Raw genomic sequence first — 27,760 nt, forward strand, 5'->3', positions numbered from 1 at the left:
ATTGGCCCGACCTGACCAGGGTGGCTGAGGACTGAGCCCGCAGCTGCCACGCGAGTATCCCAACTGGCTGGACCACATTAGGTCCACGTCATCGGACTTCGGCCAGTCGGAGGCGGAGAATGGTGGAGCGAGCCTCTGGCAATGGCCCCAGGTAGGTCCTAGGCGGCGCGGCGAACTCCCTGAATATGCTTCTTTTTCAGAGCCCGCAGAATCAGGGAACGGACAACCGGTCCTGATTCTGTGCAGGAATATGGATTCTCTGCCCCTGCTCTGGCCGCGCTTTTGGCGTCGGGTGCGGAGAATCCAGCCGCACATAATAGCTTTAACTTAATCAAAGCTGTAAATTTATTAACACTACTAACTTGGATTCGACACGTACTCCTAAAGAATACACAGTTGATTAATAACATCTAAACTACACTCATCTACGGCTAATTTCACTACTGGTTTAAACTATGATCTGCACTCACTTACATTATCTGTACTTCTGACTCTCACTAGCTAACTCCTGCACACATACTCCCCTAAGGCTTAGCATCACTGCCTTATAGAGTTGTAACTATAGCTCCCTCTAGTGGCTACTCTCGACACGCCATTAACCCTCCCAGTTCTGATAGTTTTGGATTGCCACATCCCCCTTTCTTTGTAAAAGAAAATTATGAAAACATTGGTTGTGATATTTTCTTTAACCATTACATTTCAGGTGTGACTCTGAATATTAGAGCTAGTCTTTATCATAAACTTGCTATAATCCTGTACATTCATTCATAAATAACTGTTACATCACTTAGATGAGTAAACTTTTCATCATACAGTCAACACAAATTAAGTCTCTCTGGTGGTCTTCTTCTTGTAGATCTTCTTAATGGAATGTTCAAGGTATTCGATTGCTCTGCCACATCTTCTTGCTGTGTCTGTATTAAGTTAGGATTTGGAAAGGCACTGTCCTTGAATATGTTATCAGGTGCGATAACATTTGGAAGCTGAGGTAAACTTTATGCTTGACACGCAGCAATGCTCGTCTGTTTCTCCTGTTCTGTTTTGACTAAGTATGACCTTGGTGCTACTTGTTTCAGAACTTTTGCAACGTTGTGCCATCCTCCTTCTGGATTCTGAATTTGTACTAAGTCACCTTCGTGAAGTTAAGACAGAGGTTTGGTTTGTTTATCCTAGACCCCTTTTTGCTTCTTTTTCATTGCTGTGATACGTTCATGTACTATCCATTTCAGGAATGGTGATCTCTGGTAATGCGGTGCGTAGTCGTCTACCCATTAACATCTGAGCAGGGATAATCCAGTCGACAGTGGTGTCGCTCTATACGATAATAACGCCAGCGATACATCTTCACCATCATCAATCGCTTTGCAGAATAACTTCTTTATTATCCCTACTCCTTTCTCTGCTGTTCCATTTCACCAAGGATAACATGGGCTGGAAATAATATGATTGAAATTATATTGCTCTGCAAACTGTGTCCACTCCCAATTCAAGAAACACGGACCATTGTCAGAGACAACGTTGAGAGGTATCCCATGGCGTGAAAAATTGATTTTGTTGCTTTTATTACCGATCTGGCAGTTGAATCGTTCAGCATCATCACCTCTGGAAAGTTGGAGTAATAGTCTATAACTACTAGATAGTCATGACCCTGGAAATAGAATAAATCTATGCCCACTTTGCTCCATGGACTGGTAACGATTTCCATCTCATGCATGGGTTCTTTGCTCTGTGCTGGCTGATGCATCTGACAAATTGTACATACTTGAACATACTGGTCGATACCTCTGTTTATTCCCGGCCAATAAACCAACTGTCTGGTTCTCCTGCGACACTTTTTGATGACCCTTGTGAATCTGCTGCAGAATCCCTAAGCATAAACTGGCAGGAATCACAATCTTATCTTCCTTGAGCAGGAAACCATCGACTGTAGAAAGATCATCTCTTGTATCTCGAAAGGCAGATCGACATCCAGCAGGCCATCCTTCTTTTAGGTATTGTTTCACCTGCTGGAGCGTCAAATCCTTTTCAGTTTTGGCTTTGATTGTCTGTAGTTTGCGATGAGACACTGGTGGTATCTCGGAAAAGAAAGAGATTCCACTATTTGGACTATCTCGGGTTCTGATGTTTCATCATCAGTGGTCGCCCTGGAAAAGGTATCCACCACAACTAGGTCTTTCCTTGGTGCATAGACCAGAGCGAAATCATATCACCTGAGCTTCATCATCTGCTGCAACTGCAGAGACATCTGATGTTCACCAATGGCCTGTGATCCATTTCGACAGTGAAGTACGGTAGGCCATAGACATAGTTGTGAAATTTTGTGATGCCAATGACGAGGCCAAGACACTCTTTCTCAATCTGCGTGTATCTCTGCTCCGTGGGAGTCATTGATCGAGACGCATACGCAATTGGTTGCCACATCTCGTGGTTAACCTTCTGGAGGAGGACTGCGCCAATGCTCTGTTTGCTGCCGTCAGTGGAGAACTTCATCTCTCTCATTAAGTCATAGAATGTCAACAGTGGAGCAATGTGGGTAAAGCTCCTGTACAACGCTCCCATGGCGAGTGTACAGACCAACAATACCAACTCCCAATACTTCCAGCTGCACAGGGGCACCAGACAAGGATGCCCACTGTCCCCGCTGCTGTTCGCACTAGCAATTGAACCGCTAGCAATCGCGCTCAGGGCAGCAAAAAATTGGAGGGGGATCCGAAGGGGAGGTAGAGAGCACAGAGTCTCACTCTATGCGGATGATCTGCTCCTCTATATCTCGGACCCACAAAGCAGCATGGACGGAATCATCGCGCTCCTGAAAGAGTTTGGAGCCTTCTCGGGCTACAAACTCAACATGAGCAAAAGTGAGATCTTCCCAGTGCACCCGCAAGGGGGGGGGGGGGGGGGGCAGCACTAAAGGGGCTGCCGTTCAAACAAGCCCGACATAAATTCCGCTACCTGGGGATCCAAATAGCCCATGACTGGAAAGGGATCCACAAATGGAACCTCACCAGCCTGACGGAGGAAGTTAAAAAGGACCTGCAAAGATGGAACACACTCCCGCTCTCCCTCGCGGGGAGAGTTCAGACGATCAAAATGAACGTACTGCCCAGGTTCCTCTTCCTGTTTAGATCTATTCCGATCTACATCCCTAAGGCCTTTTTCAAAGCGCTGGACAAACTCATCATGGCGTTCGTATGGGGGGGTAAAAATGCTAGGATCCCAAAGAAGGTCTTACAAAAAACAAAAACTAGGGGAGGGTTAGCCCTCCCGAATCTACAATTCTACCACTGGGCAGCAACAGCCGAGCGAGTAAGGGGATGGATCCAGGAGCCAGAAGCTGAGTGGGTGCGTGCGGAGGAGGCCTCCTGCATGGGAACCTCCCTCCGGGCCCTCGCCACGGCAGCACTCCCATCCCCACCCAAAAAACACTCCAGCAGCCCAGTGGTGACAGCCACCCTCCAATCCTGGAACCAACTGCGGCAGCAACTTGGCCTGACCAAAATGTCGAACAGGGCTCCCATCTGCAACAACCATAGGTTCACACCAGCACTGACTGACGCCACCTTCAAAAGGTGGAGGCAGGACGGGGGGACACTGACAGTCAGGGACCTATACACGGACGACAGGATCGCAACACTGGACAAACTGACAGAGAAATTTCAGCTAGCTGGGGGGAACGAGCTACGGTACCTGCAGCTCAAAAACTTCCTACGAAAGGAGACAAGGACGTACCCACAACCGCCACGACAGACACTACTGGAAGACCTACTGGACGCAAGTATCCTAGAGAAAGGGAACTGTAGTGACATGTATGACCGACTGGTAGATAGGGACGACACCGTACTGGACGCAACAAGGAGGAAATGGGAGGACGACCTGGGGATGGAGATAGGGTGGGGACTCTGGAGCGAAGCACTGCATAGGGTCAACTCCACCTCCACGTGCGCAAGGCTCAGCCTGACGCAACTAAAAGTGGTACATAGAGCCCACTTAACAAGAACCCGTATGAGTAGGTTCTTCCCGGAGGTGGAAGACAGATGTGAACGGTGCCAAAGAGGCCCGGCCAACCACGCCCACATGTTCTGGTCTTGCCCCAGACTCGTGAAGTACTGGACAGCCTTCTTCGAGGTTATGTCCAAAGTGGTGGGAGTGAGGGTGGAGCCATGCCCGATAGTGGCGGTCTTCGGGGTTTCAAAACAGCCAGATCTATTCCTGGGGAGGAGGGCGGACGCCCTTGCCTTTGCCTCCCTGATCGCCCGCCGTAGAATCCTGTTTGGCTGGCGGTCAGCAGCACCGCCCAGAGCTGCGGACTGGCTGTCCGACCTCTCGGAATCTCTCCAAATGGAGAAAATCAAATTTGCCATCCGAGGGTCGACGACGGCTTCCACAGAACGTGGGAGCCATTCATGCAACTGTTCCGGGACCTATTTGTGGCCAATGTACAAGAGGAAGAATAGTTGGGGGAAGGTAGCGGGAGGGGGGGGGGGGGGGGGCTACAGGTTCGTTACGGGGGTTCGATGGCTAGCTAAGGCCCAAAACCAAACTAAATAAACATGTTGAGGGGGGAGGGGGGGGGGGGGGGGGGGGGCGCAGTTACTACTACGAAGATGCTTACCTGTAAATATGTATGTTAATTTTTGCGTGTTTGTTTTTTTTTTTCTCTCCTAACAATTTGTAATTTGTTCAATATAAAATATGAAAACTGAATAAAAACATTTATTAAAAAAAACAGTGGAGCAATGGTCAGGACTGCCTTCATGTCCTGCCATTCACCTGCATGTTCAGACGTCCATTCAAATTCAACATTTTTCTTACTGAGGTTCCTTAGAGCCCGTGTGCGCCTTGATAACATAGAACATAGAACATAGAACGATACAGCGCAGTACAGGCCCTTCGGCCTTCGATGTTGCACCGACATGGAAAAAAACTAAAGGCCATCTAACCTACACTATGCCCTTATCATCCATATGCTTATCCAATAAACTTTTAAATGCCCTCAACGTTGGCGAGTTCACTACTGTTGCAGGTAGGGCATTCCACAGCCTCACCACTCTTTGCGTAAAAAACCCACCTCTGACCTCTGCCCTATATCTATTACCCCTCAATTTAAGGCTATGTCCCCTCGTGCTAGCCACCTCCATCCGTGGGAGATGGCTCTCGCTGTCCACCCTATCTAACCCACTGATCATTTTGTATGCCTCTATTTATTTATTTATTTATTTATTTTTTTAAATTTAGATTAGCCAATTATTTTTTCCAATTAAGGGGCAATTTAGTGTGGCCAATCCACCTACTCTGCACATTTTTGGGTTGTGGGGGCGAAACCCACGCAGACACGGGGAGAATGTGCAAACTCCACACGGACAGTGACCCAGAGCCGGGATCGAACCTGGGACCTCAGCGCCGTGAGGCGGTTGTGCTAACCACTAGGCCACCGTGCTGCCCTTTGTATGCCTCTATTAAGTCACCTCTTAACCTTCTTCTCTCTAACGAAAACAACCTCAAGTCCATCAGCCTTTCCTCATAAGATTTTCCCTCCATACCAGGCAATATCCTGGTAAATCTCCTCTGCACCCGTTCCAAAGCTTCCACGTCCTTCCTATAATGAGGCGACCAGAACTGTACGCAATACTCCAAATGCGGCCGTACTAGAGTTTTGTACAACTGCAACATGACCTCATGGCTCCGGAACTCAATCCCTCTACCAATAAAGGCCAACACACCATAGGCCTTCTTCACAACCCTATCAACCTGGGTGGCAACTTTCAGGGATCTATGTACATGGACACCGAGATCCCTCTGCTCATCCACACTACCAAGAATTTTACCATTAGCCAAATATTCCGCATTCCTGTTATTCTTTCCAAAGTGAATCACCTCACACTTCTCCACATTAAACTCAATTTGCCACCTCTCAGCCCAGCTCTGCAGCTTATCTATGTCCCTCTGTAACCTCCAACATCCTTCCGCACTGTCTACAACTCCACCGACTTTAGTGTCGTCTGCAAATTTACTCACCCATCCTTCTGCGCCCTCCTCTAGGTCATTTATAAAAATGACAAACAGCAACGGCCCCAGAACAGATCCTTGTGGTACGCCACTCGTAACTGAACTCCATTCTGAACATTTCCCATCAACTACCACTCTCTGTCTTCTTTCAACTAGCCAATTTCTGATCCACATCTCTAAATCACCCTCAATCCCCAGCCTCCGTATTTTCTGCAATAGCCGACCGTGGGGAACCTTATCAAACGCTTTACTGAAATCCATATACACCACATCAACTGCTCTACCCTCGTCTACCTGTTCAGTCACCTTCTCAAAGAACTCGATAAGGTTTGTGAGGCATGACCTACCCTTCACAAAACCATGCTGACTATCCCTAATCGTATTTTTCCTATCTAGATGATTATAAATCGTATCTTTTATAATCCTCTCCAAGACTTTACCCACCACAGACGTTGGGCTCACCGGCCTATAGTTACCGGGGTTATCTCTACTGTTTAGTTGGCAGTGAACTTCCCTATGAAGTTCACCACCGAGCATTTGCATAATCAGCTACTTATCCACCGGAACTGACATTTCCCCGATGGCTTGATCTTGTCTGGATATGGTCGAATTTCTTCTTGTGAAATTATGTCGCCCAAGAATTTTAACCTGTGGAAGCCAAACTGACACTTGTCACGATTCAATTTGAGACCATAATGTTGAACCCTGTCAAGCACTTTCTTGAGCCTGTTCATGTGCTGTTCTGGGGTGTTGGACCAGATGATGATGTCATCCACGTAGACTCGAATCCCTGGAATCCCCTCGATGACAGTCTCCATATCTCTACGGAATATCTCTGATGCCGATATGATACCAAACAGTAGCCGATTAAAACAGTACCTCCAGAAGGGTGTATTAAATGTGCATAGCTTGCTGCTTGAGCTGATGAACGCCTCTGATTGCGTCCAGCTTCATGAATGGCTTGGCATTAGCCATTTCAGAAGTGATTTCTTCCCTGTTGGGATCTGGTAATGCTCCCTCATGATGTTGGCATTAAGGTTCTTTGGATCAATAGGTCGGAGATCTCCAATGGTTTTTGCGCATGCAGACCATTGAACTGACCCAGTCCTTCGGCTGCGTGACCTGGAGATGACATTCTGTTTCTGCATGCGCTCAAGCTCAGTTTTAAGCTGCTCTCTTAACGGAGCTGTCACACGCCTTGGCACATGTATTACTGCTTTTGCATCCTTTTTCAACTTAATCGAATTCCCAAAAAGACAAGAGCATACTCGCCCAAGAATTGTTCAATGTCACCCTGTAGCATATTCCTCACACTGTCGGTTGTACGAATATGCTTCGCCAGGTTCAGCTTTTTACAAGCATCCACTCCAATTAATGATTTCTCACCCTCTACCACCTCGAAGTCGATGGGTGTCTCGATGTTCTCATTCTTAACAACAAGACAGCAGGATCCTCTTGTGACTATCTTGTTACCATTGTATTCTGTGCGCCTACAAGTGGATTGCTTTATTAGTGGTTTGTTATAAGCTTGCCTTCAAGATTGTTACGTGATAATATTTGCGTGTGCTCCTGTGTCAATTTTAAATGTTATTAGTTTTCCAGTTATTTCTATTGGGACAGTCCACTCCTCAATTACCTACGAGAGCTCTTGTACTGGTCCCTCATTTTGATCCAGTAAATTAATCCTAGTGAAAATGGTGAGCAATCCTCACTATATGCCACGATGTTGGATTTGTTCTCTTCACACTGTAGGACTTTTTAAATTTGGTTACTGAAATGAAATTAAATTAAAATTGCTTATTGTCACGAGTAGGCTTCAATGAAGTTACTGTGAAAGGCCCCTAGTCGCCACATTCCGGCGCCTGTTCGGGAAGGCTGGTACGGGAACAGTTGCTGACAAACGACACTGTGCTGCAAAGTGGTTCAACTTGAAACAATTGGAACATTGTTTGCCTTTTGCCGGACAACTTGTTTTACTATGGGCGAGTCCACAGCGTGTGCACATCATCAAGCTAGTGACATTACTTTAAAAATGGCCACCGGCCAGTGTACGCTGTTTCCTTTGCTGTGACATAGCATTAATGGCATCAGCCATGTTTCCCGATTTTGCACTCTTTTTTTCTTTTGCCACAAACTCTGCATATTCACTCGATGCCTGTTCACTGGCCTTGCACATATTAATTGCGTCTTCAAGCGGTAAAATTGGTCGTCTTAGCATTTTCTCACGCAATCGTTTATCATTTATCCCGAACACAACTTGATCACACAGCATAGAATTGGAGGCTGAGAACAAATTACAGGACTGCAATTGCAACTTTAAATTTGTGATGGAAGTTAAATACAACTGATGAACTCCCCTCTTAACTGTAGCCGTTTTCTGAATATGTAGTGCTCATAGAGCTTTCGGAGCACCATGTTGTATTTATTTGTATCCTCATCAGCACTGAATTCAAATGAATTATAACGTTCTAATGCTTCCGGTCCAGCCAAATTTAATAGGAGTGCTATTTTCCTTTGTTCTGAGGCATTTTCAAGCGGGAAGGCTGTTTAAAGAAAGCCCAGTTTGGCATAATTTACCCTGTGTCTGTAGTGGTCAGGCTTCTTGAGACCTTCCATCTTTTGATTTATCTTTGTCGTAGATTTTCTGAGTTCTGTAGCTTCTGGATTGCTTCTTCAATCTCCTAATGGTACTCTTTCCTAATCTAACTGCTGTTTACTAATAGAAATAATACCTGGTGCCATGGTATTCTTTGTGTTGCTTATTTCAGAATGGTTCACAAAGACTACAAAATAGCTTTAACTTAAACAAAGCAATACATTTATCAACACTACTAACTTGACTTCAACATGTACTCCTAAAGAACATACAGTTGATTAATAACAACTAAACTGCATTCATCTACAGCTAATCCCACTACTGGTTTAAACTATGATCTGCACTCACTTACATAATCTGTACTTCTGACTCTTGTTGTGTTATGCTTCTTCATGTAGCACAAGCTGCTTCCTTGATGTATATTCTGACGAAGGAAGGTTCAGACTTGGAGATAGCTTCAACACAATTATTAAACAGTTAACAATTCTCCTACTTGAGTTCGACTCTCCTGCTAATCTTGCTGTAGTAACTCAGTCTAACTAACCAGTCTGCTCTAAGCCATGTGGTGGGTGTGATCCTTCTGATCTGCCCCTGTCCTTCTCTCTGAGTGTCGCCTGCGGAAAGAGAAAGAGCATGTGTGCCCTGTCCTTTTATATGGGTTGCCCCCTTGTGGTAGTGTCACCTCTGTGTGTGCCTTGACTGCCCATTGGTTGTGTCCTATTCTATGTGTTCATTAGCTGTATGTCTGCATGTCATGATGTCTCTGGTGCTCCCTCTAGTGTTTACTTAGTCTTAGTGTATTTACATGAACCCCTTGTGTATTTACAGTGATGCATATCACCACAACTCTCACTAGCTAACTCTTGCACACACACTCCCCCAAGGCTTAGCATCACTGCCTTATATAGTTGTAACTATAGCTCCCTCTAGTGGCTACTCTCGACACTTCATTAACCTTTGCAGTTCTGATAGTTATGATAATACCACACTAATGTCTGAATAATAACTCAATTTGCTTTGATTCACACTAAACAACTTTCTTGAAAATTCCTAATTGTAAAACACCAATGACAATTCCAATAATGCCTAAGGAGGTAGTCAGGAGGATGTCATCATGTGCAGAGCAGGTGGATTGGCCACGTTAAATTGCCCAATAATTGGAAAACAAAATTTAAAAATTCAAAAACTCTGTTCCCACTGCCTTTTGAAAAGAGAGTTCCAAAGACTCACCACACTCAGAGTAAAAATTATCCCCATTGCTGTCTTTAATGAGCAACTCTTTATTTTTAAATCGTGCCCCTCGTTCTAAATTCTTCTGCAAGAAGAAACGTCCTTTCCACATCCACCCTTTCGAGATGCCTCAGGATCTTCAAAGGTTTCGATCAACTTGCCTCATACTCTTCCAAACTCCAATGGATACAAGCCTAGCCTGCCAACCTATCCACCGAAGACAACCCACCCATTCCTGGGGCAGGATTCTCCGACCCCGCGCCGGGTCGGAGAATTGCTGGTGGAGCGCGCGAATCGTGCCACGCCGCCCCGACGGCAGCACGAGATTCTCCGCAGAGCGTGGTTGGCGCGGCACGGTTGTGGGCTGCTCTACGCGGCCGGCCCGCTGATTCTCCGGCCCAAATGGGCCGAGCCACCGAAGAAAAAAGCCGAGTCCTGCCGGCGTCGTTCTAACCTGCTCTGGGCTGGCAGGACCTCGGCTGGTGGCCTTTGGGGTGGGGAGGGGGGGCCGACCCTGGGGGGGGCCTCCGATGTGGCTGGGGCCACCTTCCTGAAGCGCCGGCCCCTGTAGTCCTGCGCCATGTTGTGTCGGGGTCAGCGCGTTGAAGGAAACCACTGTGCATGCGCGCGTTGGCGCCGGCACCACTGCGCATGTCCTCATTGGCGCCGGCACAACTGTGCGTGGTTGGATCCCACGGCGCACAGTTCATGCCGGGATCTGCAGCTGGAGCAGCACGAACCGCTCCAGCGCCATGCTGGCCCCCTGTAGGGGCCAGAATTAGTTGTGGGAACGGCCCGTTCACGCCTTCGTAAAACGCGAGAATCCCGTGCCTGGTATTGGTCTAGTAAACCTTCTCTGAACTTCAAACACATTTACATCCTTCCTTTAATAAGGAAACCAATACTGTATGCAGAACACCAGTGTGGTCACACCAGTGCCCTGCATAACTGAAGTATAACCTCCCTGCATTTGTATTCAACTCCCCTTGCAATAAACAATAACATTCTATTAGCTTTCCTAATTACTTGCTGTGTCTGCATAATGGCCTTTTGTAATTAATGCACTATCACACCCCAATCCCTCTGAATCGGAACTCTGCAATTTCTCACCAGATAATATGCTCTTTTATTCTTCCTGTCAAGATTAACAATTTGACTGAGTATACTATACCCTCCATTTGCAAGATTTTTGCCCACTCACTTAAGCTATGTCCCTTTGTAGCCTTCTTACATCCCCTTCACAACTTACTCTCCGACCTATCTTTGAGTCACCAGCAAAGTTAGCAGCCGTACCTTTTATCCCCTCATCCGAGCCATTTATCTAAATTATAAAAGGTTGAGGCCCCAGCAGTGATCCTGACAGCATGCCTCCCATCACATTCTGCCAACTTCAGTGAATTAAAAGTTCTATAAATCCTATCTAATTTTGGTATATTTGATCTGCATTAAATGTTTATGTATCGTTAATGTAACCAATCTTTTCATTTTCTTCCCTTTGTTTGCTGTTTGATTTCTTTCTGTGGGGTTTATGCTCTTATTTTGTCCAGTTTATATTTATATCCACCATTTTATGATCCGCACATCCAGTGCTTTAATATACTTTTCCTTTGTAATCTTGTCCAGCTTTGTATTGAAAATCATCTTGTCTTTTCTCTCATCGTAATAAATTTGATTGTGTGTCTGAATATTTCCTTCATCATCGGTGATCTCTTTTTCCTTCCTTGGTTCTTCCTTGATAATGCTTCTGCTGCTTTAACATGGTTCCAATGTATTTCATTACACTTGGACTTCAGGTACAATGTTCATACTCCTCAAATATATTACTCCTGCGGCACCTTTTTTTGTTCATTCTTTTCTTCATTAAAACCAACAATGTTCATAATCAATGAAGATGTGCAGTCTTGAGCAAGATTCTTATCTTTAATACCACAAGGTTGTAGCTGAATTGGACTCCACAAATAAGCATTGTTTTCATGTTCCTAATCATACAAAGTACATCCATCTAATGGGTCAGATATAAATTATCTTCCAAAACACAGTTAAAATCTCAGCGACCATATAATCATAATTCCTGTTAGCTTTCTTATTAGGTAAAAACAATCCACCCAAATGTATAAAAGCAAATTACTGTGGTTGCTGGAATCTGAAACCAAAGAGAAAATGCTGGAAAATCTCAGCAGGTCTGGCAGCATCTGTAGGGAGGGAAAAGAAATAAAGTTTTGATCCCTGATTACCCTTTGTCCCACCCAAATGTATCATTTGTAGCACTGGACTCACTTGCTCTTCAGCTGCCATACCCTAACAGGGTTTTGGCAACCATGGATTTCATCATGTTGGGCCATGGTTATGTTTGACAAGGCAGTGCAGTAGTCTGCCATTGACTTTTGCAGGTTCCGGCTGATCAGAAACTCTCCTGCTCCTACCACAGGCATATTAGAAGGATTTTCAGATTGAGAAATCGGCCTAATGTCCTTACAAAATGTCAATGAGATCATTATGAGTACATGATTCCTGGGGCTCAGGAATCCAATCATTGAAACAGGTGCAGTTGAGCCACAGTTCAGGTGGGTATCTAAAGCAGAGATGGCCGCGTACCTGAATACAATCTCACTATTACAGCTGGTGCCTCAGTTTCCTCCGACACACCTTCGGCAGAGAGAGTTCTTGTGTTGCTAAATTATAGCAGGGGGCATTGGCGTTGCCAAACTTGCTTCATTATTATTAGGTGGCGAATGTGGACAAGGTGCAGCGGTGGTGGGAAGGAGAAGGGTTAGTGTGGGTTAAGATGGAAAAGGAATCTTGTAAGGGGTCTAGTTTGAGGGCTATGGTGACGGCAGCGTTACCAATGGCTCCGAGTAGGTATTCCGGGAGCCCAGTGGTGCAGTCCACGGTGAAGATATGGAATCAGCTGAGGAGGTATTTTAGGATGGAAGGGATGTCGGTGCTAACGCCGCTGTGCGAGAATCATGGGTTTGAGCCGGGGGAATGGAGGTGCATACAGGAGGTGGAGGAAAGTGGAACTGGTCAAGGTGAGGGATTTGTATTTGAAGGAATGTTTCGCCTGGAGGAGCCCCCCTGCCCCCAACCCTCCCAGCCTCTAACCTCCCTAATATTCGATGTGATTCAATTTTCAAAAGTGCATAATGAATAACGTCCGTGAATTGTAGAACCCCTCCATCTTTCCCCTCAGTTCAAATTTGACCTCTTCAAGAGTTAAGAATCCACTAATACATCCTTATGTTTTATTTTGTTTTATAATGCCATGGGAAGTACCCTGGGACATTTTGTTATCTAAAAGGTGCTATATGACTACGAGTTATTGTTGTTGATGGGTCATCAAAATGAGGCAGAGGTGTTCCGGGGCCCTTCAGTTCCCTCAATGGACCAATTAGCATAAAATTAATTTTGGGTAAAATACAGATTAAAGAGTGAGACATATCATAAACCCTTTAGAAAACATGCCACATAGAAATAAAACTAAACAAAATAGGTCAATCTACTTTGTTTATTTTTAAATAGTTTTAAATGAATATTGCAAATCAACTTACTAGTAATGTTTTGAAATTCTCTCTTCTAACTTTCATGTATATAGATCTTATCAATTTCCTTGTCACGTAGTCCCCTGTGTCTGCTATGATTCATGTTTGCCTGGTAATCTGTGTCCAAACATACCTTTTTAAAAAATAAATTTAGAGCACCCAATTCATTTTTTCCAATTAAGGGGCAATTTAATGCGGCCAATCCACCAAGCCTGCACATCTTTAGGTTGTGGGGACGAAACCCACGCAAACACGGGGAGAATGTGTAAACTCCACACAGACAGTGACCCGAGGCCAGGATGGAACCCGGGTCCTCAGCGCCGTGATGCAGCAATGCTAACCACTGCTCCACCGTGCTACCCGTGTCCAAACATACCTGACACTGCCTTTTATTCTACAATTTCTGAAATCCTGACATTTTCCCCCCTTTTCTTCCCTTCCATAAATAAGTGTTTTATTGCTACTTCAAACCCTCTTTGGTCCCTAGGTACAACTCATCTCTCTTACATCAGTTTTCTTTTGGGAGGATTCCCAGGTATGAGGGTAACAATGCAGTGCTCACACAGGTTGGCAACCATTCAATTATTTCCACAAATTTTCATGAATTCCTTTCCTTTCCCAAATACTGTAAGTATATTAGAGAACAGATTTCCAATCCTCTCTCCTTGAGCCAGTTCTCATGTATGTCTTTTAAGGTCCCTATGTTTTTGCAAACTCATTTATCCTTACATGGTCTACTTTCACTAAATTCCTACCTGGACCCTTCAGCATTCCTCTTTTTTTTTTTATTATAAATTTAGAGTACCCAATTATTTTTTCCAATTAAGGGGCAATTTAGCGTACCCAATCCACCTATCCTGCACATCTTTGGGTTGTGGGGGTGAAACCCACGCAGACACAGGGAGAATGTGCAAACTCCTCACCGACAGTGACCCAGGGCCGGGATTCGAACCCGGGTCCTCAGCGCCGTAGGCAGCAATGCTAACCACTGTGCCACCGTGCCGCCCTTCAGCATTCCTCTTAACATTTACTCAATATGTACTGTGCTAACTTCAGTCAGGTACTCACCATTCCTCAGGTATTGCCTTTACAGCACACATCATTCACTGGGCATGAATTGTTTAAGATCACAGTCTCTCTTTGATCTGGAAAAGCTAGTTTGAAAGACAGAGGAGGACAGCCTGGTAAAATTATAGTGGAACCTTAGTTTTCTGCAGGTTGGACAGCATCTGGTATATGATCACTAATAATATCTCTCAGGTAGCTTTGTGCTTGCTCACTTTATAATTTTACTTGCCCTATCAATCTTTTATCCTGTACCTCCTCTTGATTTCCTCCAGCACTTTGCTCATTTATCAAATCAATGCTGTTCCTTACCGTGCTGCTGTGAGCTCGAGTCCCTGAAGGTTGCCTCTAATACTAGCCTGGCCACACCACTTACTGAGGGAATTTACTCACTGATCACCCACACACAACAATCTTTTTTGTCTGCTCTTCTAAACTTCTGTGGGCTTGTCTTCCACCATTCTAATTTTATTTGAGCTCCAATTTTAATTTCACTTCCCTCTTTTACATTTTGTTTTACTGTTCATCTCCCTTAGATGTTGCTTATTTTGGTTTGTCTCAGTCCTGTTCTAATTTATTCTTTCTCAGCACAATTTCAGAACTCTTCTGTTTTTGATGTATTTTTCCTTAACTTTGCTGTTTCTACATATATTTACCTGGCCACTTAACGAGACTGCCTTATATCTTGAACAGTTCATCATCTTCGCCGACCAAACAAAGCTAAATATTTAGGGATAGATATTTAGGGCTTTGACAAAGGGTCACCTAGACTCGAAATGCTGGCTCTTTTCTCTCCCTACAGATGCTGCCAGACCTAATGAGGTTTTCCAGCATTTTCTTTTCGGGTTAAATATTTAGGGGATTTGCCTCGGGCCCCACCACTGAGGGGCCTAAGAAAAACTAATGTGAGGTTGTCATGCCTTCCTTGTGCTTTCCTAACCATTGCTAGAAACTACCATTTTTACACAGCCTCAGTATTTTTACATTTTTAATGTTTATACATCTCCATTAGGATGAGAACATGGAATATATTTTAAATTAATTAAGTGAGGTGAATGAGTTAGAATTAGAATAGTACAGCACAGAACAGGCCCTTCGGCCCTCGATGATGTTGCCCTCGAGCAATGATCACCCTACTCAAGCCCACGTATACCTATACCAGTAACCCAACAACCCCCATTAACCTTATTTTTTAGGACACTAAGGGCAATTTAGCCTGGCCAATCCACTTAACCCGCACATCTTTGGACTGTGGGAGGAAACCGGAGCACCCGGAGGAAACCCACGCACACACAGGGAGGACGTGCAGACTCCGCACAGACAGTGACCCAGCCGGGAATCGAACCTGGGACCCTGGAGCTGTGAAGCATTTATGCTAACCACCATGTGGGCAGCACGGTAGCATGGTGGTTAGCGTAAATGCTGCACAGCTGAATGAATCGATCAATGAACAAAATTAGGGGAAAGATTACACAGAAGGCCAAACACGTTTATCTAAAGTATGTTTTTATATATAAAATATCTGTCTGCTAAATCAAGACTTGTCTGACTCTGATCTCCACATGCCCTTTCAGCAGAGGAAACACTTTTGGCGCCAGACTGCATGCGCCTGCACTCAGCGTCTGTCGTCACCGCGAAGTCGTGCGGCCATCGGGCGCAAACGCGCCGCCTGGCTCGGGGACTACAATTCCCGTCAGGCCGCGGGGCGGCGTTTGATTGGCGGAGGCGCCGCCAATGGGACGCCACTATACTGGAGTGGGTACACGCCGCTGGCAGGGTTGCTAACGTGCATTATGGCGGACAATGTGGAAGGGAGCAGCGGCGAGGGGGGCGGCCCGTCCCTGGAGGAGGAGGAGGAAGCTGCCGGGATGGCCGGTTTCGGTGTCGGCGGGTTGGTGTTTAACGTCTGCCTGCTGCTGTTGGCTTTGGTCGGGATGTACAGACTGTACCGGAGGAGGAGGGCCGGCTCGGAGACCGAGTCCAAGGAGCCCGAGCTGCCCAAGATGAAGAAGCGCGATTTCAGCCTGGAGCAGCTGCGTGAGTACGACGGGATTCAGAACCCGCGGCTCTTGCTCGCCGTAAACGGCAAAGTCTTCGATGTGACCAAAGGGAAGAAATTCTACGGACCCGGTCAGTGCAACAACAAAAATCACCCACCTAATAAACAAAACACGAAGCAGTGCCGCGGAATGCAGACAGACATTGCCCGTACAACTTCGCCTGTAATACTGTGTGCTGATGATGGATCAGATATGTGCAATCTGTGTGTGTTCGCATTTCCCACTCATTTTCTTTCTTGGTGTGTTTGTATGCAAACTGTTCACGTACAAGATGGGAGCAGCTCATGAATAGACAGGTGTATTTTCACTCCTGCAACACAATATTCGCCAGTATAGCCAGAGAGGTGAGAAGTAGGAATTCAAATAATTGCTTTTATTCAAGAGTTGCAACGTACCAACCCCCTCCCCAGCCACCACAAGTGCTTCCGAGGATGTGTCCGGCCAATAATTCCATTGGCAGATTTGGGCTGCACATTTGGGGAGCAATCTTGCTCCGGACCTGAAGATCTTTTCTTGTGACTCAATAGTGGTAATACTGTAGCGTAAAGTTAGCTGCGCGCATTTGTAGTACTTTTCTACTCAGGCGGTGAGTGAACTCACGTTGTAGAATAGTTTTTTGCATTCTCAGACTTTGAAGAATTTTACTTCTAACTCAGTCTTTGCAGTTTTTTTAATGGAGTATCTTCAGCTGGGAACAAAAGTTGATTGTAACTCAACTTCAGTAAAATACCTTGTTGTCAATGGGAAAGTATAAATATCATCCCCAGTCATGCTTTAGATGCCTTCAGACTTGACTTTTAACCCACCTTTGGCTGGTCTCCTATATTCTGCCTTCTAAACTTGAGGTCGTCCAAAACTCTATGTTTTATATCTTAATGTGGACCAAATCCCACCCATTCAACTGCTTGCTGACCTATGTTGCTTCCAATCAAATAATGCATGTAATTAAAAAGGCAAGTGGAATGTTAGCATTTATTGCAAAAGGACTGGAGTGTAAAAATAGATCAGTGTTGCAATTGTAGAGGGTGTTGGTGAGACCACATCAGGAATATTGTGTCTGTTGTTGGTCTCCTTATTTGAGGAAGGATGTGGTGGAATTGGATGCAGTTCAGAATAGGTTCACCGGATTGATCCTGGGGATGAAAGGGTTGACATGAGAGATTAAATAGTTTGGGCTTGTACGCGCTGGGGTTTAAAAGGATGAGAGGGATCTGATGAGGCCTGTAAAATACTAAGTGGGATTGATAAAGTAAATGTAGATCAAATGTTCTTACTTGTGGGGCAGCTAGAATAAGAGGTGACAGATATAGGTAGGTTGAGAGGCAGTACATTTAGAATAGAGATGAGGAGGAACTACTCACAGAGGGTGGTGAAATTGTGCAACTCACTGCTCCATAGTGCGGTGGAATCTGAGAGTCTTTTTACATTTAAAGTACCCAATTCTTTCTATTCCCAATTGAGGGGCAATTTGAGTGTGGTCAATCCGCTTGCCCTGCACATCATTGGGCTGTGGGGATGAGACCCACGCAGTCACGGGGAGAATGTGTAAACTCCACACGGACAGTGGGCGGGTACAAACCCGGGTCCTTGGTGCCGTGAGGCAGCAGTGCTCACTGCTGCGCTACCGGGCCGCTTGGAATCTGAGTCATTACATGGTTTCAAGGAGATTGATATATTTCTATAAAAACAGGTTAAAGGGATGTGGGCACGAGGTGTAGAAGTGGATTTGTGAACAGGAAGAGATCAGCCATGATCTGATTGAATGGTGGAGCAGGCTTGAAGGGCTAAATTACCCCTCATTCTCTGTAATATCCTCCAGCCCCACACCGTGGCTAGGGAAATTGCAGATGCACTAGTGATAATTTTTTAAAAAAAATTTAGAGTACCCAATTATTTTTTTCCAATTAAGGGGCAATTTAGCGTGGCCAATCCACCTATCCTGCACATCTTTTGGGTTGTGGGGGTGAAACCCACGCAGACACGGGGAGAATGTGCAAACTCCTCACAGACAGTGACCCAGGGCCGGGATTCGAACCCGGGTCCTCGGCGCCGTAGGCAGCAATGCTAACCACTGTGCCACCGTGCTGCCCTACTAGTGATAATTTACCAAAATTCACTCGACTCTGGGGTGGTTTCGGTGGATTGGAAATTAGCAAACGTAACACCACTGTTTAAAAAAGGAGGTAGGCAGAGAGCGGGTAATTATAGGCCAGTGAGCTTAACTTCGGTAGTAGGGAAGATGCTGGAATCTATCATCAAGGACGAAATAGCGAGGCATCTGGATGGAAATTGTCCCATTGGGCAGATGCAGCATGGGTTCATAAAGGGCAGGTTGTGCCTAACTAATTTAGTGGAATTTTTTGAAGACATTGCCAGTGCAGTAGATAACGGGGAGCCAATGGATGTGGTATCTGGATTTCCAGAAAGCCTTTGACAAGGTGCCACACAAAAGGTTGCTGCATAAGATAAAGATGCATTAAGGGTAAAGTAGTAGCATGAATAGAGGATTGGTTAATTAATAGAAAGCAAAGAGTGGGGATTAATGGGTGTTTCTCTGGTAGGCAATCAGTAGCTAGTGGTTATCCTCAGGGATCCGTGTTGGGCCCACAATTGTTCACAATTTACATAGATGATTTGGAGTTGGGGACCAAGGGCAATGTTTCCAAGTTTGCAGATGACACTAAGATGAGTGGTAAAGCGAAAAGTGCAGAGGATACCGGAAGTCTGCAGAGGGATTTGGATAGGTTAAGTGAATGGGCTAGGGTCTGGCAGATGGAATACAATGTTGACAAATGTGAGGTTATCCATTTTGGTAGGAATAACAGCAAAGGGGATTATTATTTAAATGATAAAATATTAAAGCATGCTGCTGTGCAGAGAGACCTGGGTGTGCTAGTGCATGAGTCACAGAAAGTTGGTTTACAGGCGCAACAGGTGATTAAGAAGGCAAATGGAATTTTGTCCTTCATTGCTAGAGGGATGGAGTTTAAGACTAGGGAGGTTATGCTGCAATTGTATACGGTGTTAGTGAGGCCACACCTGGAGTATTGTGTTCAGTTTTGGTCTCCTTACTTGAGAAAGGACGTATTGGCACTGGAGGGTGTGCAGAGGAGATTCACTAGGTTAATCCCAGAGCTGAAGGGGTTGGATTACGAGGAGAGGTTGAGTAGACTGGGACTGTACTCGTTGGAATTTAGAAGGATGAGGGGGGATCTTATAGAAACATAAAATTATGAAGAGAATAGATGGGATAGATGCGGGCAGGTTGATTTCCACTGGCAGGTGAAAGCAGAACTAGGGGGCATAGCCTCAAAATAAGGGGAAGTAGATTTAGGACTGAGTTTAGGAGGAGCTTCTTCACCCAAAGGGTTGTGAATCTATGGAATTCCTTGCTCAGTGAAGCAGTTGAGGCTCCTTCATTAAATGTTTTTAAGGTAAAGATAGATAGTTTTTTGATGAATAAAGGGATTAAGGGTTATGGTGTTCGGGCCAGAAAGTGGAGCTGAGTCCACAAAAGATCAGCCATGATCTCATTGAATGGTGGAGCAGGCTCGAGGGGCCAGGTGGCCTGCTCCTAGTTCTTATGTTCTTCTGAGATATCTGTACTCTGGCTACTTGAGCATCCCCAATTTTATTTGCTCTGCCATTGGAGGCTATGCCTTTAGTTTCCTGCATCTGACTTAAGCTCTGGGTATCTTCCCTACACCTCTTTGAGATGTTCCTTTGGCAACCTACTATGTGGGGTGGCAGTGATTAGCACTGCTGCCTTACGGCACTGAGGCCCCGGGTCCGGACGCGGATCGCTGTCCGTGAGGATTTTGCGCATTCTTTCCGTGTCTGCGTGGGTCTCGCCCCCACAACCCAAACATGTGCAGGGTAGGTGAATTGGCCATGCAAAATTGCCCCTTAATTAAAAAAATTAAAATTGCCCTCTAAATTAAAAAAAAATTACTTTACCCAAACTTGTAATTAACCAGCTAATATCTGCTTATGTGGCTTTCTGTCATATTTTAATTCTCCCGTGAAAGTCTTTGGGACTACTTATCACTTTACAGGTGCTATAAAAGTACAAGTTGTTTGTTATATACGCACTTATGATGTTTTTTTTTTACTGACAATTTGCTGACATCTTGGAGTGTGAAACTTGGATACTAGAAGAATATTGTTTTTTCCCTGTCGAGTAACACAGTTATAAAGCATATGAGGTTAGCAATGCATTATGAAAGCCAGAAAGAAACCTGATGCGCTCATGGATGAACTTTGCTCTCCTGCTGTTTGATATCAGTGTAGTGGTGCATGATGGTTATCATCACAGGTTTGAGTAATCAATAACTGTATTCCATTATGGTTCTCTGGAAATGGAAGAGTACAATACTGAGGCTGTGCAATCTTTCTTGCAAATAATTTTCGAACTTTGGCTATATAAATACGCCCAGATAATTTCAGTAACTTAAATAATCAAGTCTGAAGTGGTCATGCTCTGGTATTGTAAATTTAAGTATGAACACCTGGCCACGTTTCACTTTTGATCAGTAATGCCGAGTAGGCATGCATGCATGGCTGAGTTAACAGCGATTCTTGGCACACTGCATTGGAATGCTAATAGACTTGTCTCTCTCCTGGAGTTATTCTTTAAAACTCTTTTGTATATTTGTGCCCAGACTCTCCATGTTGTGGAGAGATTACTTCAAAACTATTCCTTCGTGAAACAATGTATCAATAGTGTAATGGTGTGCTACAACTGGAGGGAGTACTTCAAAGGAGATGCATTATAAATTCACATTAGACTGATATTTTAGAAACTTGTAACACGCTCGCTTAAAAAAGAGCTTCATTTGATGATATTGGTGCTCGACTGTGCTTTGCAGTGTTGGCAGAAGTTAGTGTTTTATTCTCAGTCTGGAGTGGGACTTGCATCCAAGTTAGAAGGTTGTGGGTGCAAGAGTCCTGTGAAGCCATAGTTTGCACAATGTTGGAGGGATCTAGAATGAGAAAATGGTTGGAACCCAGAAAGAGGCCTTTAGTCTGTCTTGTCCTTTCCTGCTCTTTGTAAGAACAATTCGGCTAGTCTCACTCTTGCTTTTCCCACCCCCATTTTCCTTTTTGGGTTATTGTGCAATCGCATTTTGAAAGCCATGATTGATTCTGCTTTCACCACATGGGCAGTGTATTCCAGACCCTAGCCACTTGCTGCATTAAAATTTTTTAAAATGCTTTTCCTTTGGTTCTTTTTTCAATTGTCCTAAATTGGTGTGCTTGGTTTCTTGACCCTTCTGCCAATGGGAACAGTTTCTCCCGATCTACTCAGTCCAGACCCCTCATAATTTTGGACACCTGTCAAATCTCTCCCAACTCTCAAAAGTAGGGCGCACAGTGGTTAGCAGTACTGCCCCACGGCACTGAGGACCCAGATTTGATCCCGCCCCTGGGTCACTGTCCATGTCGAGTTTGCACATTCTCCCCATGTCTGCGAGGGAGTCACTCCCACAACCCAAAGATGTGCAGGGTAGGTGGATTGGCCATGCTAAATTGGGAAAAAATATAATTGGGTACTCTAAATTTTTTTTTTAAACTCTCTGAAGCAAACAGCTCAGCTTCACCAGTCTCCCGATGTAACTGAAATCCCTCAACTCTGGAACCATTCTCAAATCATTTCTGTACCCTCTCCAAAGCCTTCACATCCTTACACAAATGTCTCCAGAGTTGATGCTTTATCAAATGTCTTTTGTTAGTCTGCCTATACCAAAAAACTGCATTATTCGTCTCAATTTTTTCTTAATCCAGCAAAAGCTTATCATATTAAACATGACTTTCCCTTAAATCCATGACTATTTTAATTCATTGAATCATAGCCGCAATTAGCACAATAATTGCTTATCCAAGTGATGTTATTGTTTCTAAGAGGTTTCTCAACACCAGGGGTAGACTGACTGGCCTGTAGTTGCTGTGCTTGTTGTTAAATCCTTTTTTTGGAAAACGGTGAAATTTGCATTGCTCCAGACTTGCTCCTCCTGATGCTAAGCAGGATTGGGAAATTGTGGCCCATGCCTCTGCAATTTCCACCCCTACTACACTCCGTATCCTTGGATGCATTAATTTGGCCCTGGCAACATAGTACCTTTAAGAGCCAGCTAGTCTCCGAGCTGACTCCAGTGCAACAGTTTTTGTGCTTCAGCCACAAAATTGTAATCTGTAACCCAGTTTACCTCAAGGATTTACTTATCGCCCTTTAATCTTGGTGTTGACGTGTTGTTGTGCTCTCATTGATAGCTCAGTGGGGAAAATCTGAGAGCTAACGTTCAGCTAGAGTTTGAAGGTGGAGGTCATTTCCCTGCAAGAGATGCATTTGCAGGTGAAAGATCAGGGATGACGTGGATTTCATTTTTTTTTAATGGGGCAATTTAGTGCGGTCAATCCACCTACAGTGCACATCTTTGGTTGTGCGTGTGAGACCCCGCAGACAGTGGAAGAATGTGCAAACTGTTTGGATGTTAAGCTGGGGGGTGGGGTTTGCACAGGGCAAAGGCTAGATTCAGCGTTGTTGGTGGTCAAGGGGTTCTGTGGTAAAGTGGCACTGGGTTAAGAACTACTTTGAACTGAATCAAAATGGGCAGGTCTCTGCGACCACATTCTGGGAGGCATTGAAGGAGTGGTCCGGGGGTAAATTATTTTGTCTTGCTGCCCACGGAGAGAGGGTAGAGAGGCAGAGGCTGTTGGAATGTATTGTGGAGGTGGATCAGAGGTACTCGGTGGCCCCGACTAGGGAGTTGCAGGCGGAGAGGAAGAAGCTGCAGGGGCAGTTCAATCAGCTGACAATGGGGAAGGCGGTGGGAGCTGCAATGGCTACCAGGGGTGCAATATGAGTACGCTGAGAAGACGAGCCGCTTGTTTGCCCATCAGTCATGGCGGCAGGCACCGGCAAAGGAAATTGCATGTGCTGGCAGCAGGGGGGGAGGGGGTGTGGTGTTGGAGCTGGAGAAAATAAATAAGGTTTTTGAGGCTTTTTGGCAGGAGTTATACATGGCTGAGCTTGAGGGAGGGAGGTGGAGGCAGACATGGGTCAGTTTCTGGGTGGGTTGGTATTCCCCTAGCTGGAGGAGGTGAAACGGCAGGAACTGGAGGAGCCACTTGGGCTGCAGGAGGTATTGGAGTGAAGCAATCGGGTAAGATGCCGGGGCCGGATTGTTTCCTGGCAGAATTTTATACGCTCATCTTCTGAGTATGTTTAATGAGGTGGTCAAAAAGGGGGAACTGCCGGTTACGTTGTCACAGGTTTCTGTTTCGCTAATGCCGAAAAAGGACAAGGATCCGATGGAGTGCGGGTCCTTTAGGCCCATCTTGCTGTTAAACATGGATGTTAAGGTGTTGGCCAAATTGGCAAGACTGCTGGAGGTACTGTCAGAGGATCAGACAGGGTTCATAAAGGGGAGGCAGCTCAAGTAATGTTTGGAGGCTATTAAATGTGGTTATGACCCCGTCGGAGGGATGCGTCACAGAGGTGATCGTATCAATGGATGCAGAAAAGGCCATTGACCGGGAGAAGTGGCAGTATCTGTTCGAGATCTTGGGACGGTTTGTGGCTTGGGTACGTCTACTGTATGCGCCCTCTATGGCAAGTGTGAGAACGAATGAGATAAACCTGGGGTATTTTGGGTTGCATTGAGGAACAAAGCAGGGTTGCCCTTTGTAGCCATTGTTGTTCACATTGGCGATTGAGCCCTTGGCGATTGCACTCCGGACGTCGGAGGAGTAGCAGGGGATCACTGTTTTGGGTGGGGGGAGATGGGTAGGGAGCACAAGGTGTCTTTGTACACTGACCTACTGTTGTAAGTGACGACTCTGCTGGGCAGTATGGAGAGAATTATGGATCTGTTGGGGAAAGTTCTCAAATCTGCTACATTAATACTGGGCAACGAACGCTGAGAAGATGAGACGGTGGGGTGGAAGGGGACGAGTGTGAGGGCTCTGGTGACTGTCCCAATGATGTTTTCCCCAGGGAAGTATACGAGCAGCCCTGTGGTGGAATCTTCAATTAAGATTTGGAATCAGATATGGACACACTATGAATTGGGGCACATGTCGGTATTGACCCCACTATGAGAGTCATAGGTTTGTACTAGGGGTGGGGGGCTTCTCTATGGAAGGTGGCGAGAGGAAGGGATGGTTAAGGTGAGGGATTGTTTGAGAACAGAAATTTGGAGGAAGTGCAAGAGATGTTTGGTTTGCCAAGGGGGAGCGAGTTTCCATATTGGCAGGTGCGAGACGTTGTGTGGAAGAAGCTGCCCTCAATCTCTCAGTTGCCGGTATATATAATAATGTTGTTGGAGAAGTTGTTGCTCCTGGATGTTTGGAGGGAAGGGAGGATTGTGGATATCTATGGGTGGTTGGGAGGAAAGGGGTCGGCTTTGGTAAAAGTGAGACGCACACAGACACGGGGCGAAAGTGCAAACTCCACATAGACAGTGACCCGGGGCTGGGATCGAACCTGGGATAGAACCCGGGTCCTCGGCGCCATGAGGCAGCAGTACAATCCACTGCTGCTCCTGGTCGTCTCTTCACAGTCCTTTTGCCAGCATCTCTGCTCCATGATTTGGCCCTCAAAGCATGTACATTGAGGGAGCTTGACACGAAGTGTATGTGCAGGGCATGAGATCTGCTCACTGCTGTCGCTCCTGGCAAGTTGGATACAGAACTGGCTTGGTCACAGAAGACAGAGGGTAGCAGTAGAAGGGTGCTTTTCTGAATAGAAGGCTGTGGCTAGCGGCGTTCCACAGGCATCAGTCTGAGGCCTTTGTTGTTCATGGTGTATATAAACTATTTGGAAGAAAGTGTAGCTGGTCTGATTAGTAAGTTTGCAGACGACACAAAAATTGGTGGAGTTTCGAATAGTAAAGAGGATACAGCAGGATATAAACTGGCTGGAGTCTTGTGTGGGAAGATGCCTTTAATCTGGACAAGTGTGAGGTAATGCACTTTGGAAGGTCCAATGCATTTAGGAATTTCAATAAATGGTAGAATTGTTGTGAGTACTGACAGGCAGAGAGATCTGCGCGTGCATGTCCACCAATCACTGAAAGTGGCAACGCATGTGGATAAGGTGGTCAAGTAGGCATGCTGCATCAGTCGGGCCATTGAATATAAAAATTGGCAAGTCAAGTTGCAGCTGTCCAGGACCTTAGTTAGGCCTCATTTGGAATATTGTGTACAATTCTGGTCACCAGGATGTGGATGCTTTGGAGAGGGTATAGAAGTGGTTTACTAGGATATTGCCTGGTATGGAGGGCATTAGATATGAGGAGAGGTTAGATAAACTCGGTCTGTTTTCACCGGAACGACGGAGGTTGAGAGGCGACCTGATAGAGGTCTACAAGACTGAGTGGCATGAACAGAGTGGATAGTCAGATTCTTTCTTAGATTAGGAGAGTCAAGGACATAGGTTTAAAGTGCGTGGGGAAAAGTGTAGAACAGATAAGAACATAAGAACTAGGAGCAGGAGTAGGCCATCTGGCCCCTCGAGCCTGCTCCGCCATTCAATTAGATCATGGCTGATCTTTTGTGGACTCAGCTCCACTTTCCGGCCCGAACACCATAACCCTTAATCCCTTTATTCTTCAAAAAACTATCTATCTTTACCTTAAAAACATGTAATGAAGGAGCCTCAACTGCTTCACTGGGCAAGGAATTCCATAGATTCACAACCCTTTGGGTGAAGAAGTTCCTCCTAAACTCAGTTCTAAATCTACTTCCCCTTATTTTGAGGCTATGCCCCCTAGTTCTGCTGTCACCCGCCAGTGGAAACAACCTGCCCGCATCTATCCCATCTATTCTCTTCATAATTTTATGTTTCTATAAGATCCCCCCTCATCCTTCTAAATTCCAACGAGTACAGTCCCAGTCTACTCAACCTCTCCTCATAATCCAACCCCTTCAGCTCTGGGATTAACCTAGTGAATCTCCTCTGCACACCCTCCAGCGCCAGTACGTCCTTTCTCAAGTAAGGAGACCAAAACTGAACACAATACTCCAGGTGTGGCCGCACTAACACCTTATACAATTGCAACATAACCTCCCTAGTCTTAAACTCCATCCCTCTAGCAATGAAGGACAAAATTCCATTTGCCTTCTTAATCACCTGTTGCACTTGTAAACCAACCTTCTGTGACTCATGCACTAGCACACCCAAGTCTCTCTGAACAGCGGCATGCTTTAATATTTTATCGTTTAAATAATAATCCCGTTTGCTGTTATTCCTACCAAAATGGATAACCTCACATTTGTCAACATTGTATTCCATCTGCCAGACCCGAGCCCATTCACTTAACCTATCCAAATCCCTCTGCAGACTTCCAGTATCCTCTGCACTTTTCGCTTTACCACTCATCTTAGTGTCATCTGCAAACTTGGACACATTGCCCTTGGTCCCCAACTCCAAATCATCAATGTAAATTGTGAACAATTGTGGGCCCAACACGGATCCCTGAGGGACACCACTAGCTACTGATTGCCAACCAGAGAAACACCCATTTATCCCAACTCTTTGCTTTCTATTAATTAACCAATCCTCTATCCATGCTACTACTTTACCCTTAATGCCATGCATCTTTATCTTATGCAGCAACCTTTTGTGTGGCACCTTGTCAAAGGCTTTCTGGAAATCCAGATATACCACATCCATCGGCTCCCCGTTATCTACTGCACTGGTAATGTCCTCAAAAAATTCCACTAAATTAGTTAGGCACGACCTGCCTTTTACGAACCCATGCTGCGTCTGCCCAATGGGACAATTTCTATCCAGATGCCTCGCAATTTCTTCCTTGATGATAGATTCCAGCATCTTCCCTATTACCGAAGTTAAACTCACTGGCCTATAATTTCCTGCTTTCTGCCTACCTCCTTTTTTAAACAGTGGCGTCACGTTTGCTAATTTCCAATCCACCGGGACCACCCCAGAGTCTAGTGAATTTCGGTAAATTATCACTAGTGCATCTGCAATTTCCCTAGCCATCTCTTTTAGCACTCTGGGATGCATTCCATCAGGGCCAGGAGACTTGTCTACCTTTAGCCCCATTAGCTTGCCCATCACTCCCTCCTTAGTGATAACAATCCTCTCAAGGTCCTCACCTGTCATAGACTCATTTCTATCAGTCGCTGGCATGTTATTTGTGTCTTCCACTGTGAAGACCGACCCAAAAAACCTGTTCAGTTCCTCAGCCATTTCCTCATTTCCCATTATTAAAACTCCCTTCTCATCCTCTAAAGGACCA

At 45.4% G+C, this 27,760-nt stretch overlaps 1 protein-coding gene across 1 annotated transcript in view; it reads left to right on the forward strand.

The window, feature by feature from the left end:
* Nucleotides 1–16,187: 16,187 nt before the first annotated feature.
* pgrmc2 (progesterone receptor membrane component 2) overlaps nt 16,188–27,760 on the forward strand; it is a 67,149-nt gene continuing 55,576 nt past the window's right edge. Inside the window, exon 1 of the mRNA XM_038792427.1 lies at nt 16,188–16,566. Coding sequence (XP_038648355.1) covers nt 16,230–16,566 — 337 coding nt within the window. The 5' untranslated portion in view covers nt 16,188–16,229. The remainder of the gene's footprint in view (nt 16,567–27,760) is intronic.

This window comes from Scyliorhinus canicula, chromosome 3 (genome assembly GCF_902713615.1).
Source record: "Scyliorhinus canicula chromosome 3, sScyCan1.1, whole genome shotgun sequence".
Lineage (NCBI taxonomy): Eukaryota > Metazoa > Chordata > Chondrichthyes > Carcharhiniformes > Scyliorhinidae > Scyliorhinus > Scyliorhinus canicula.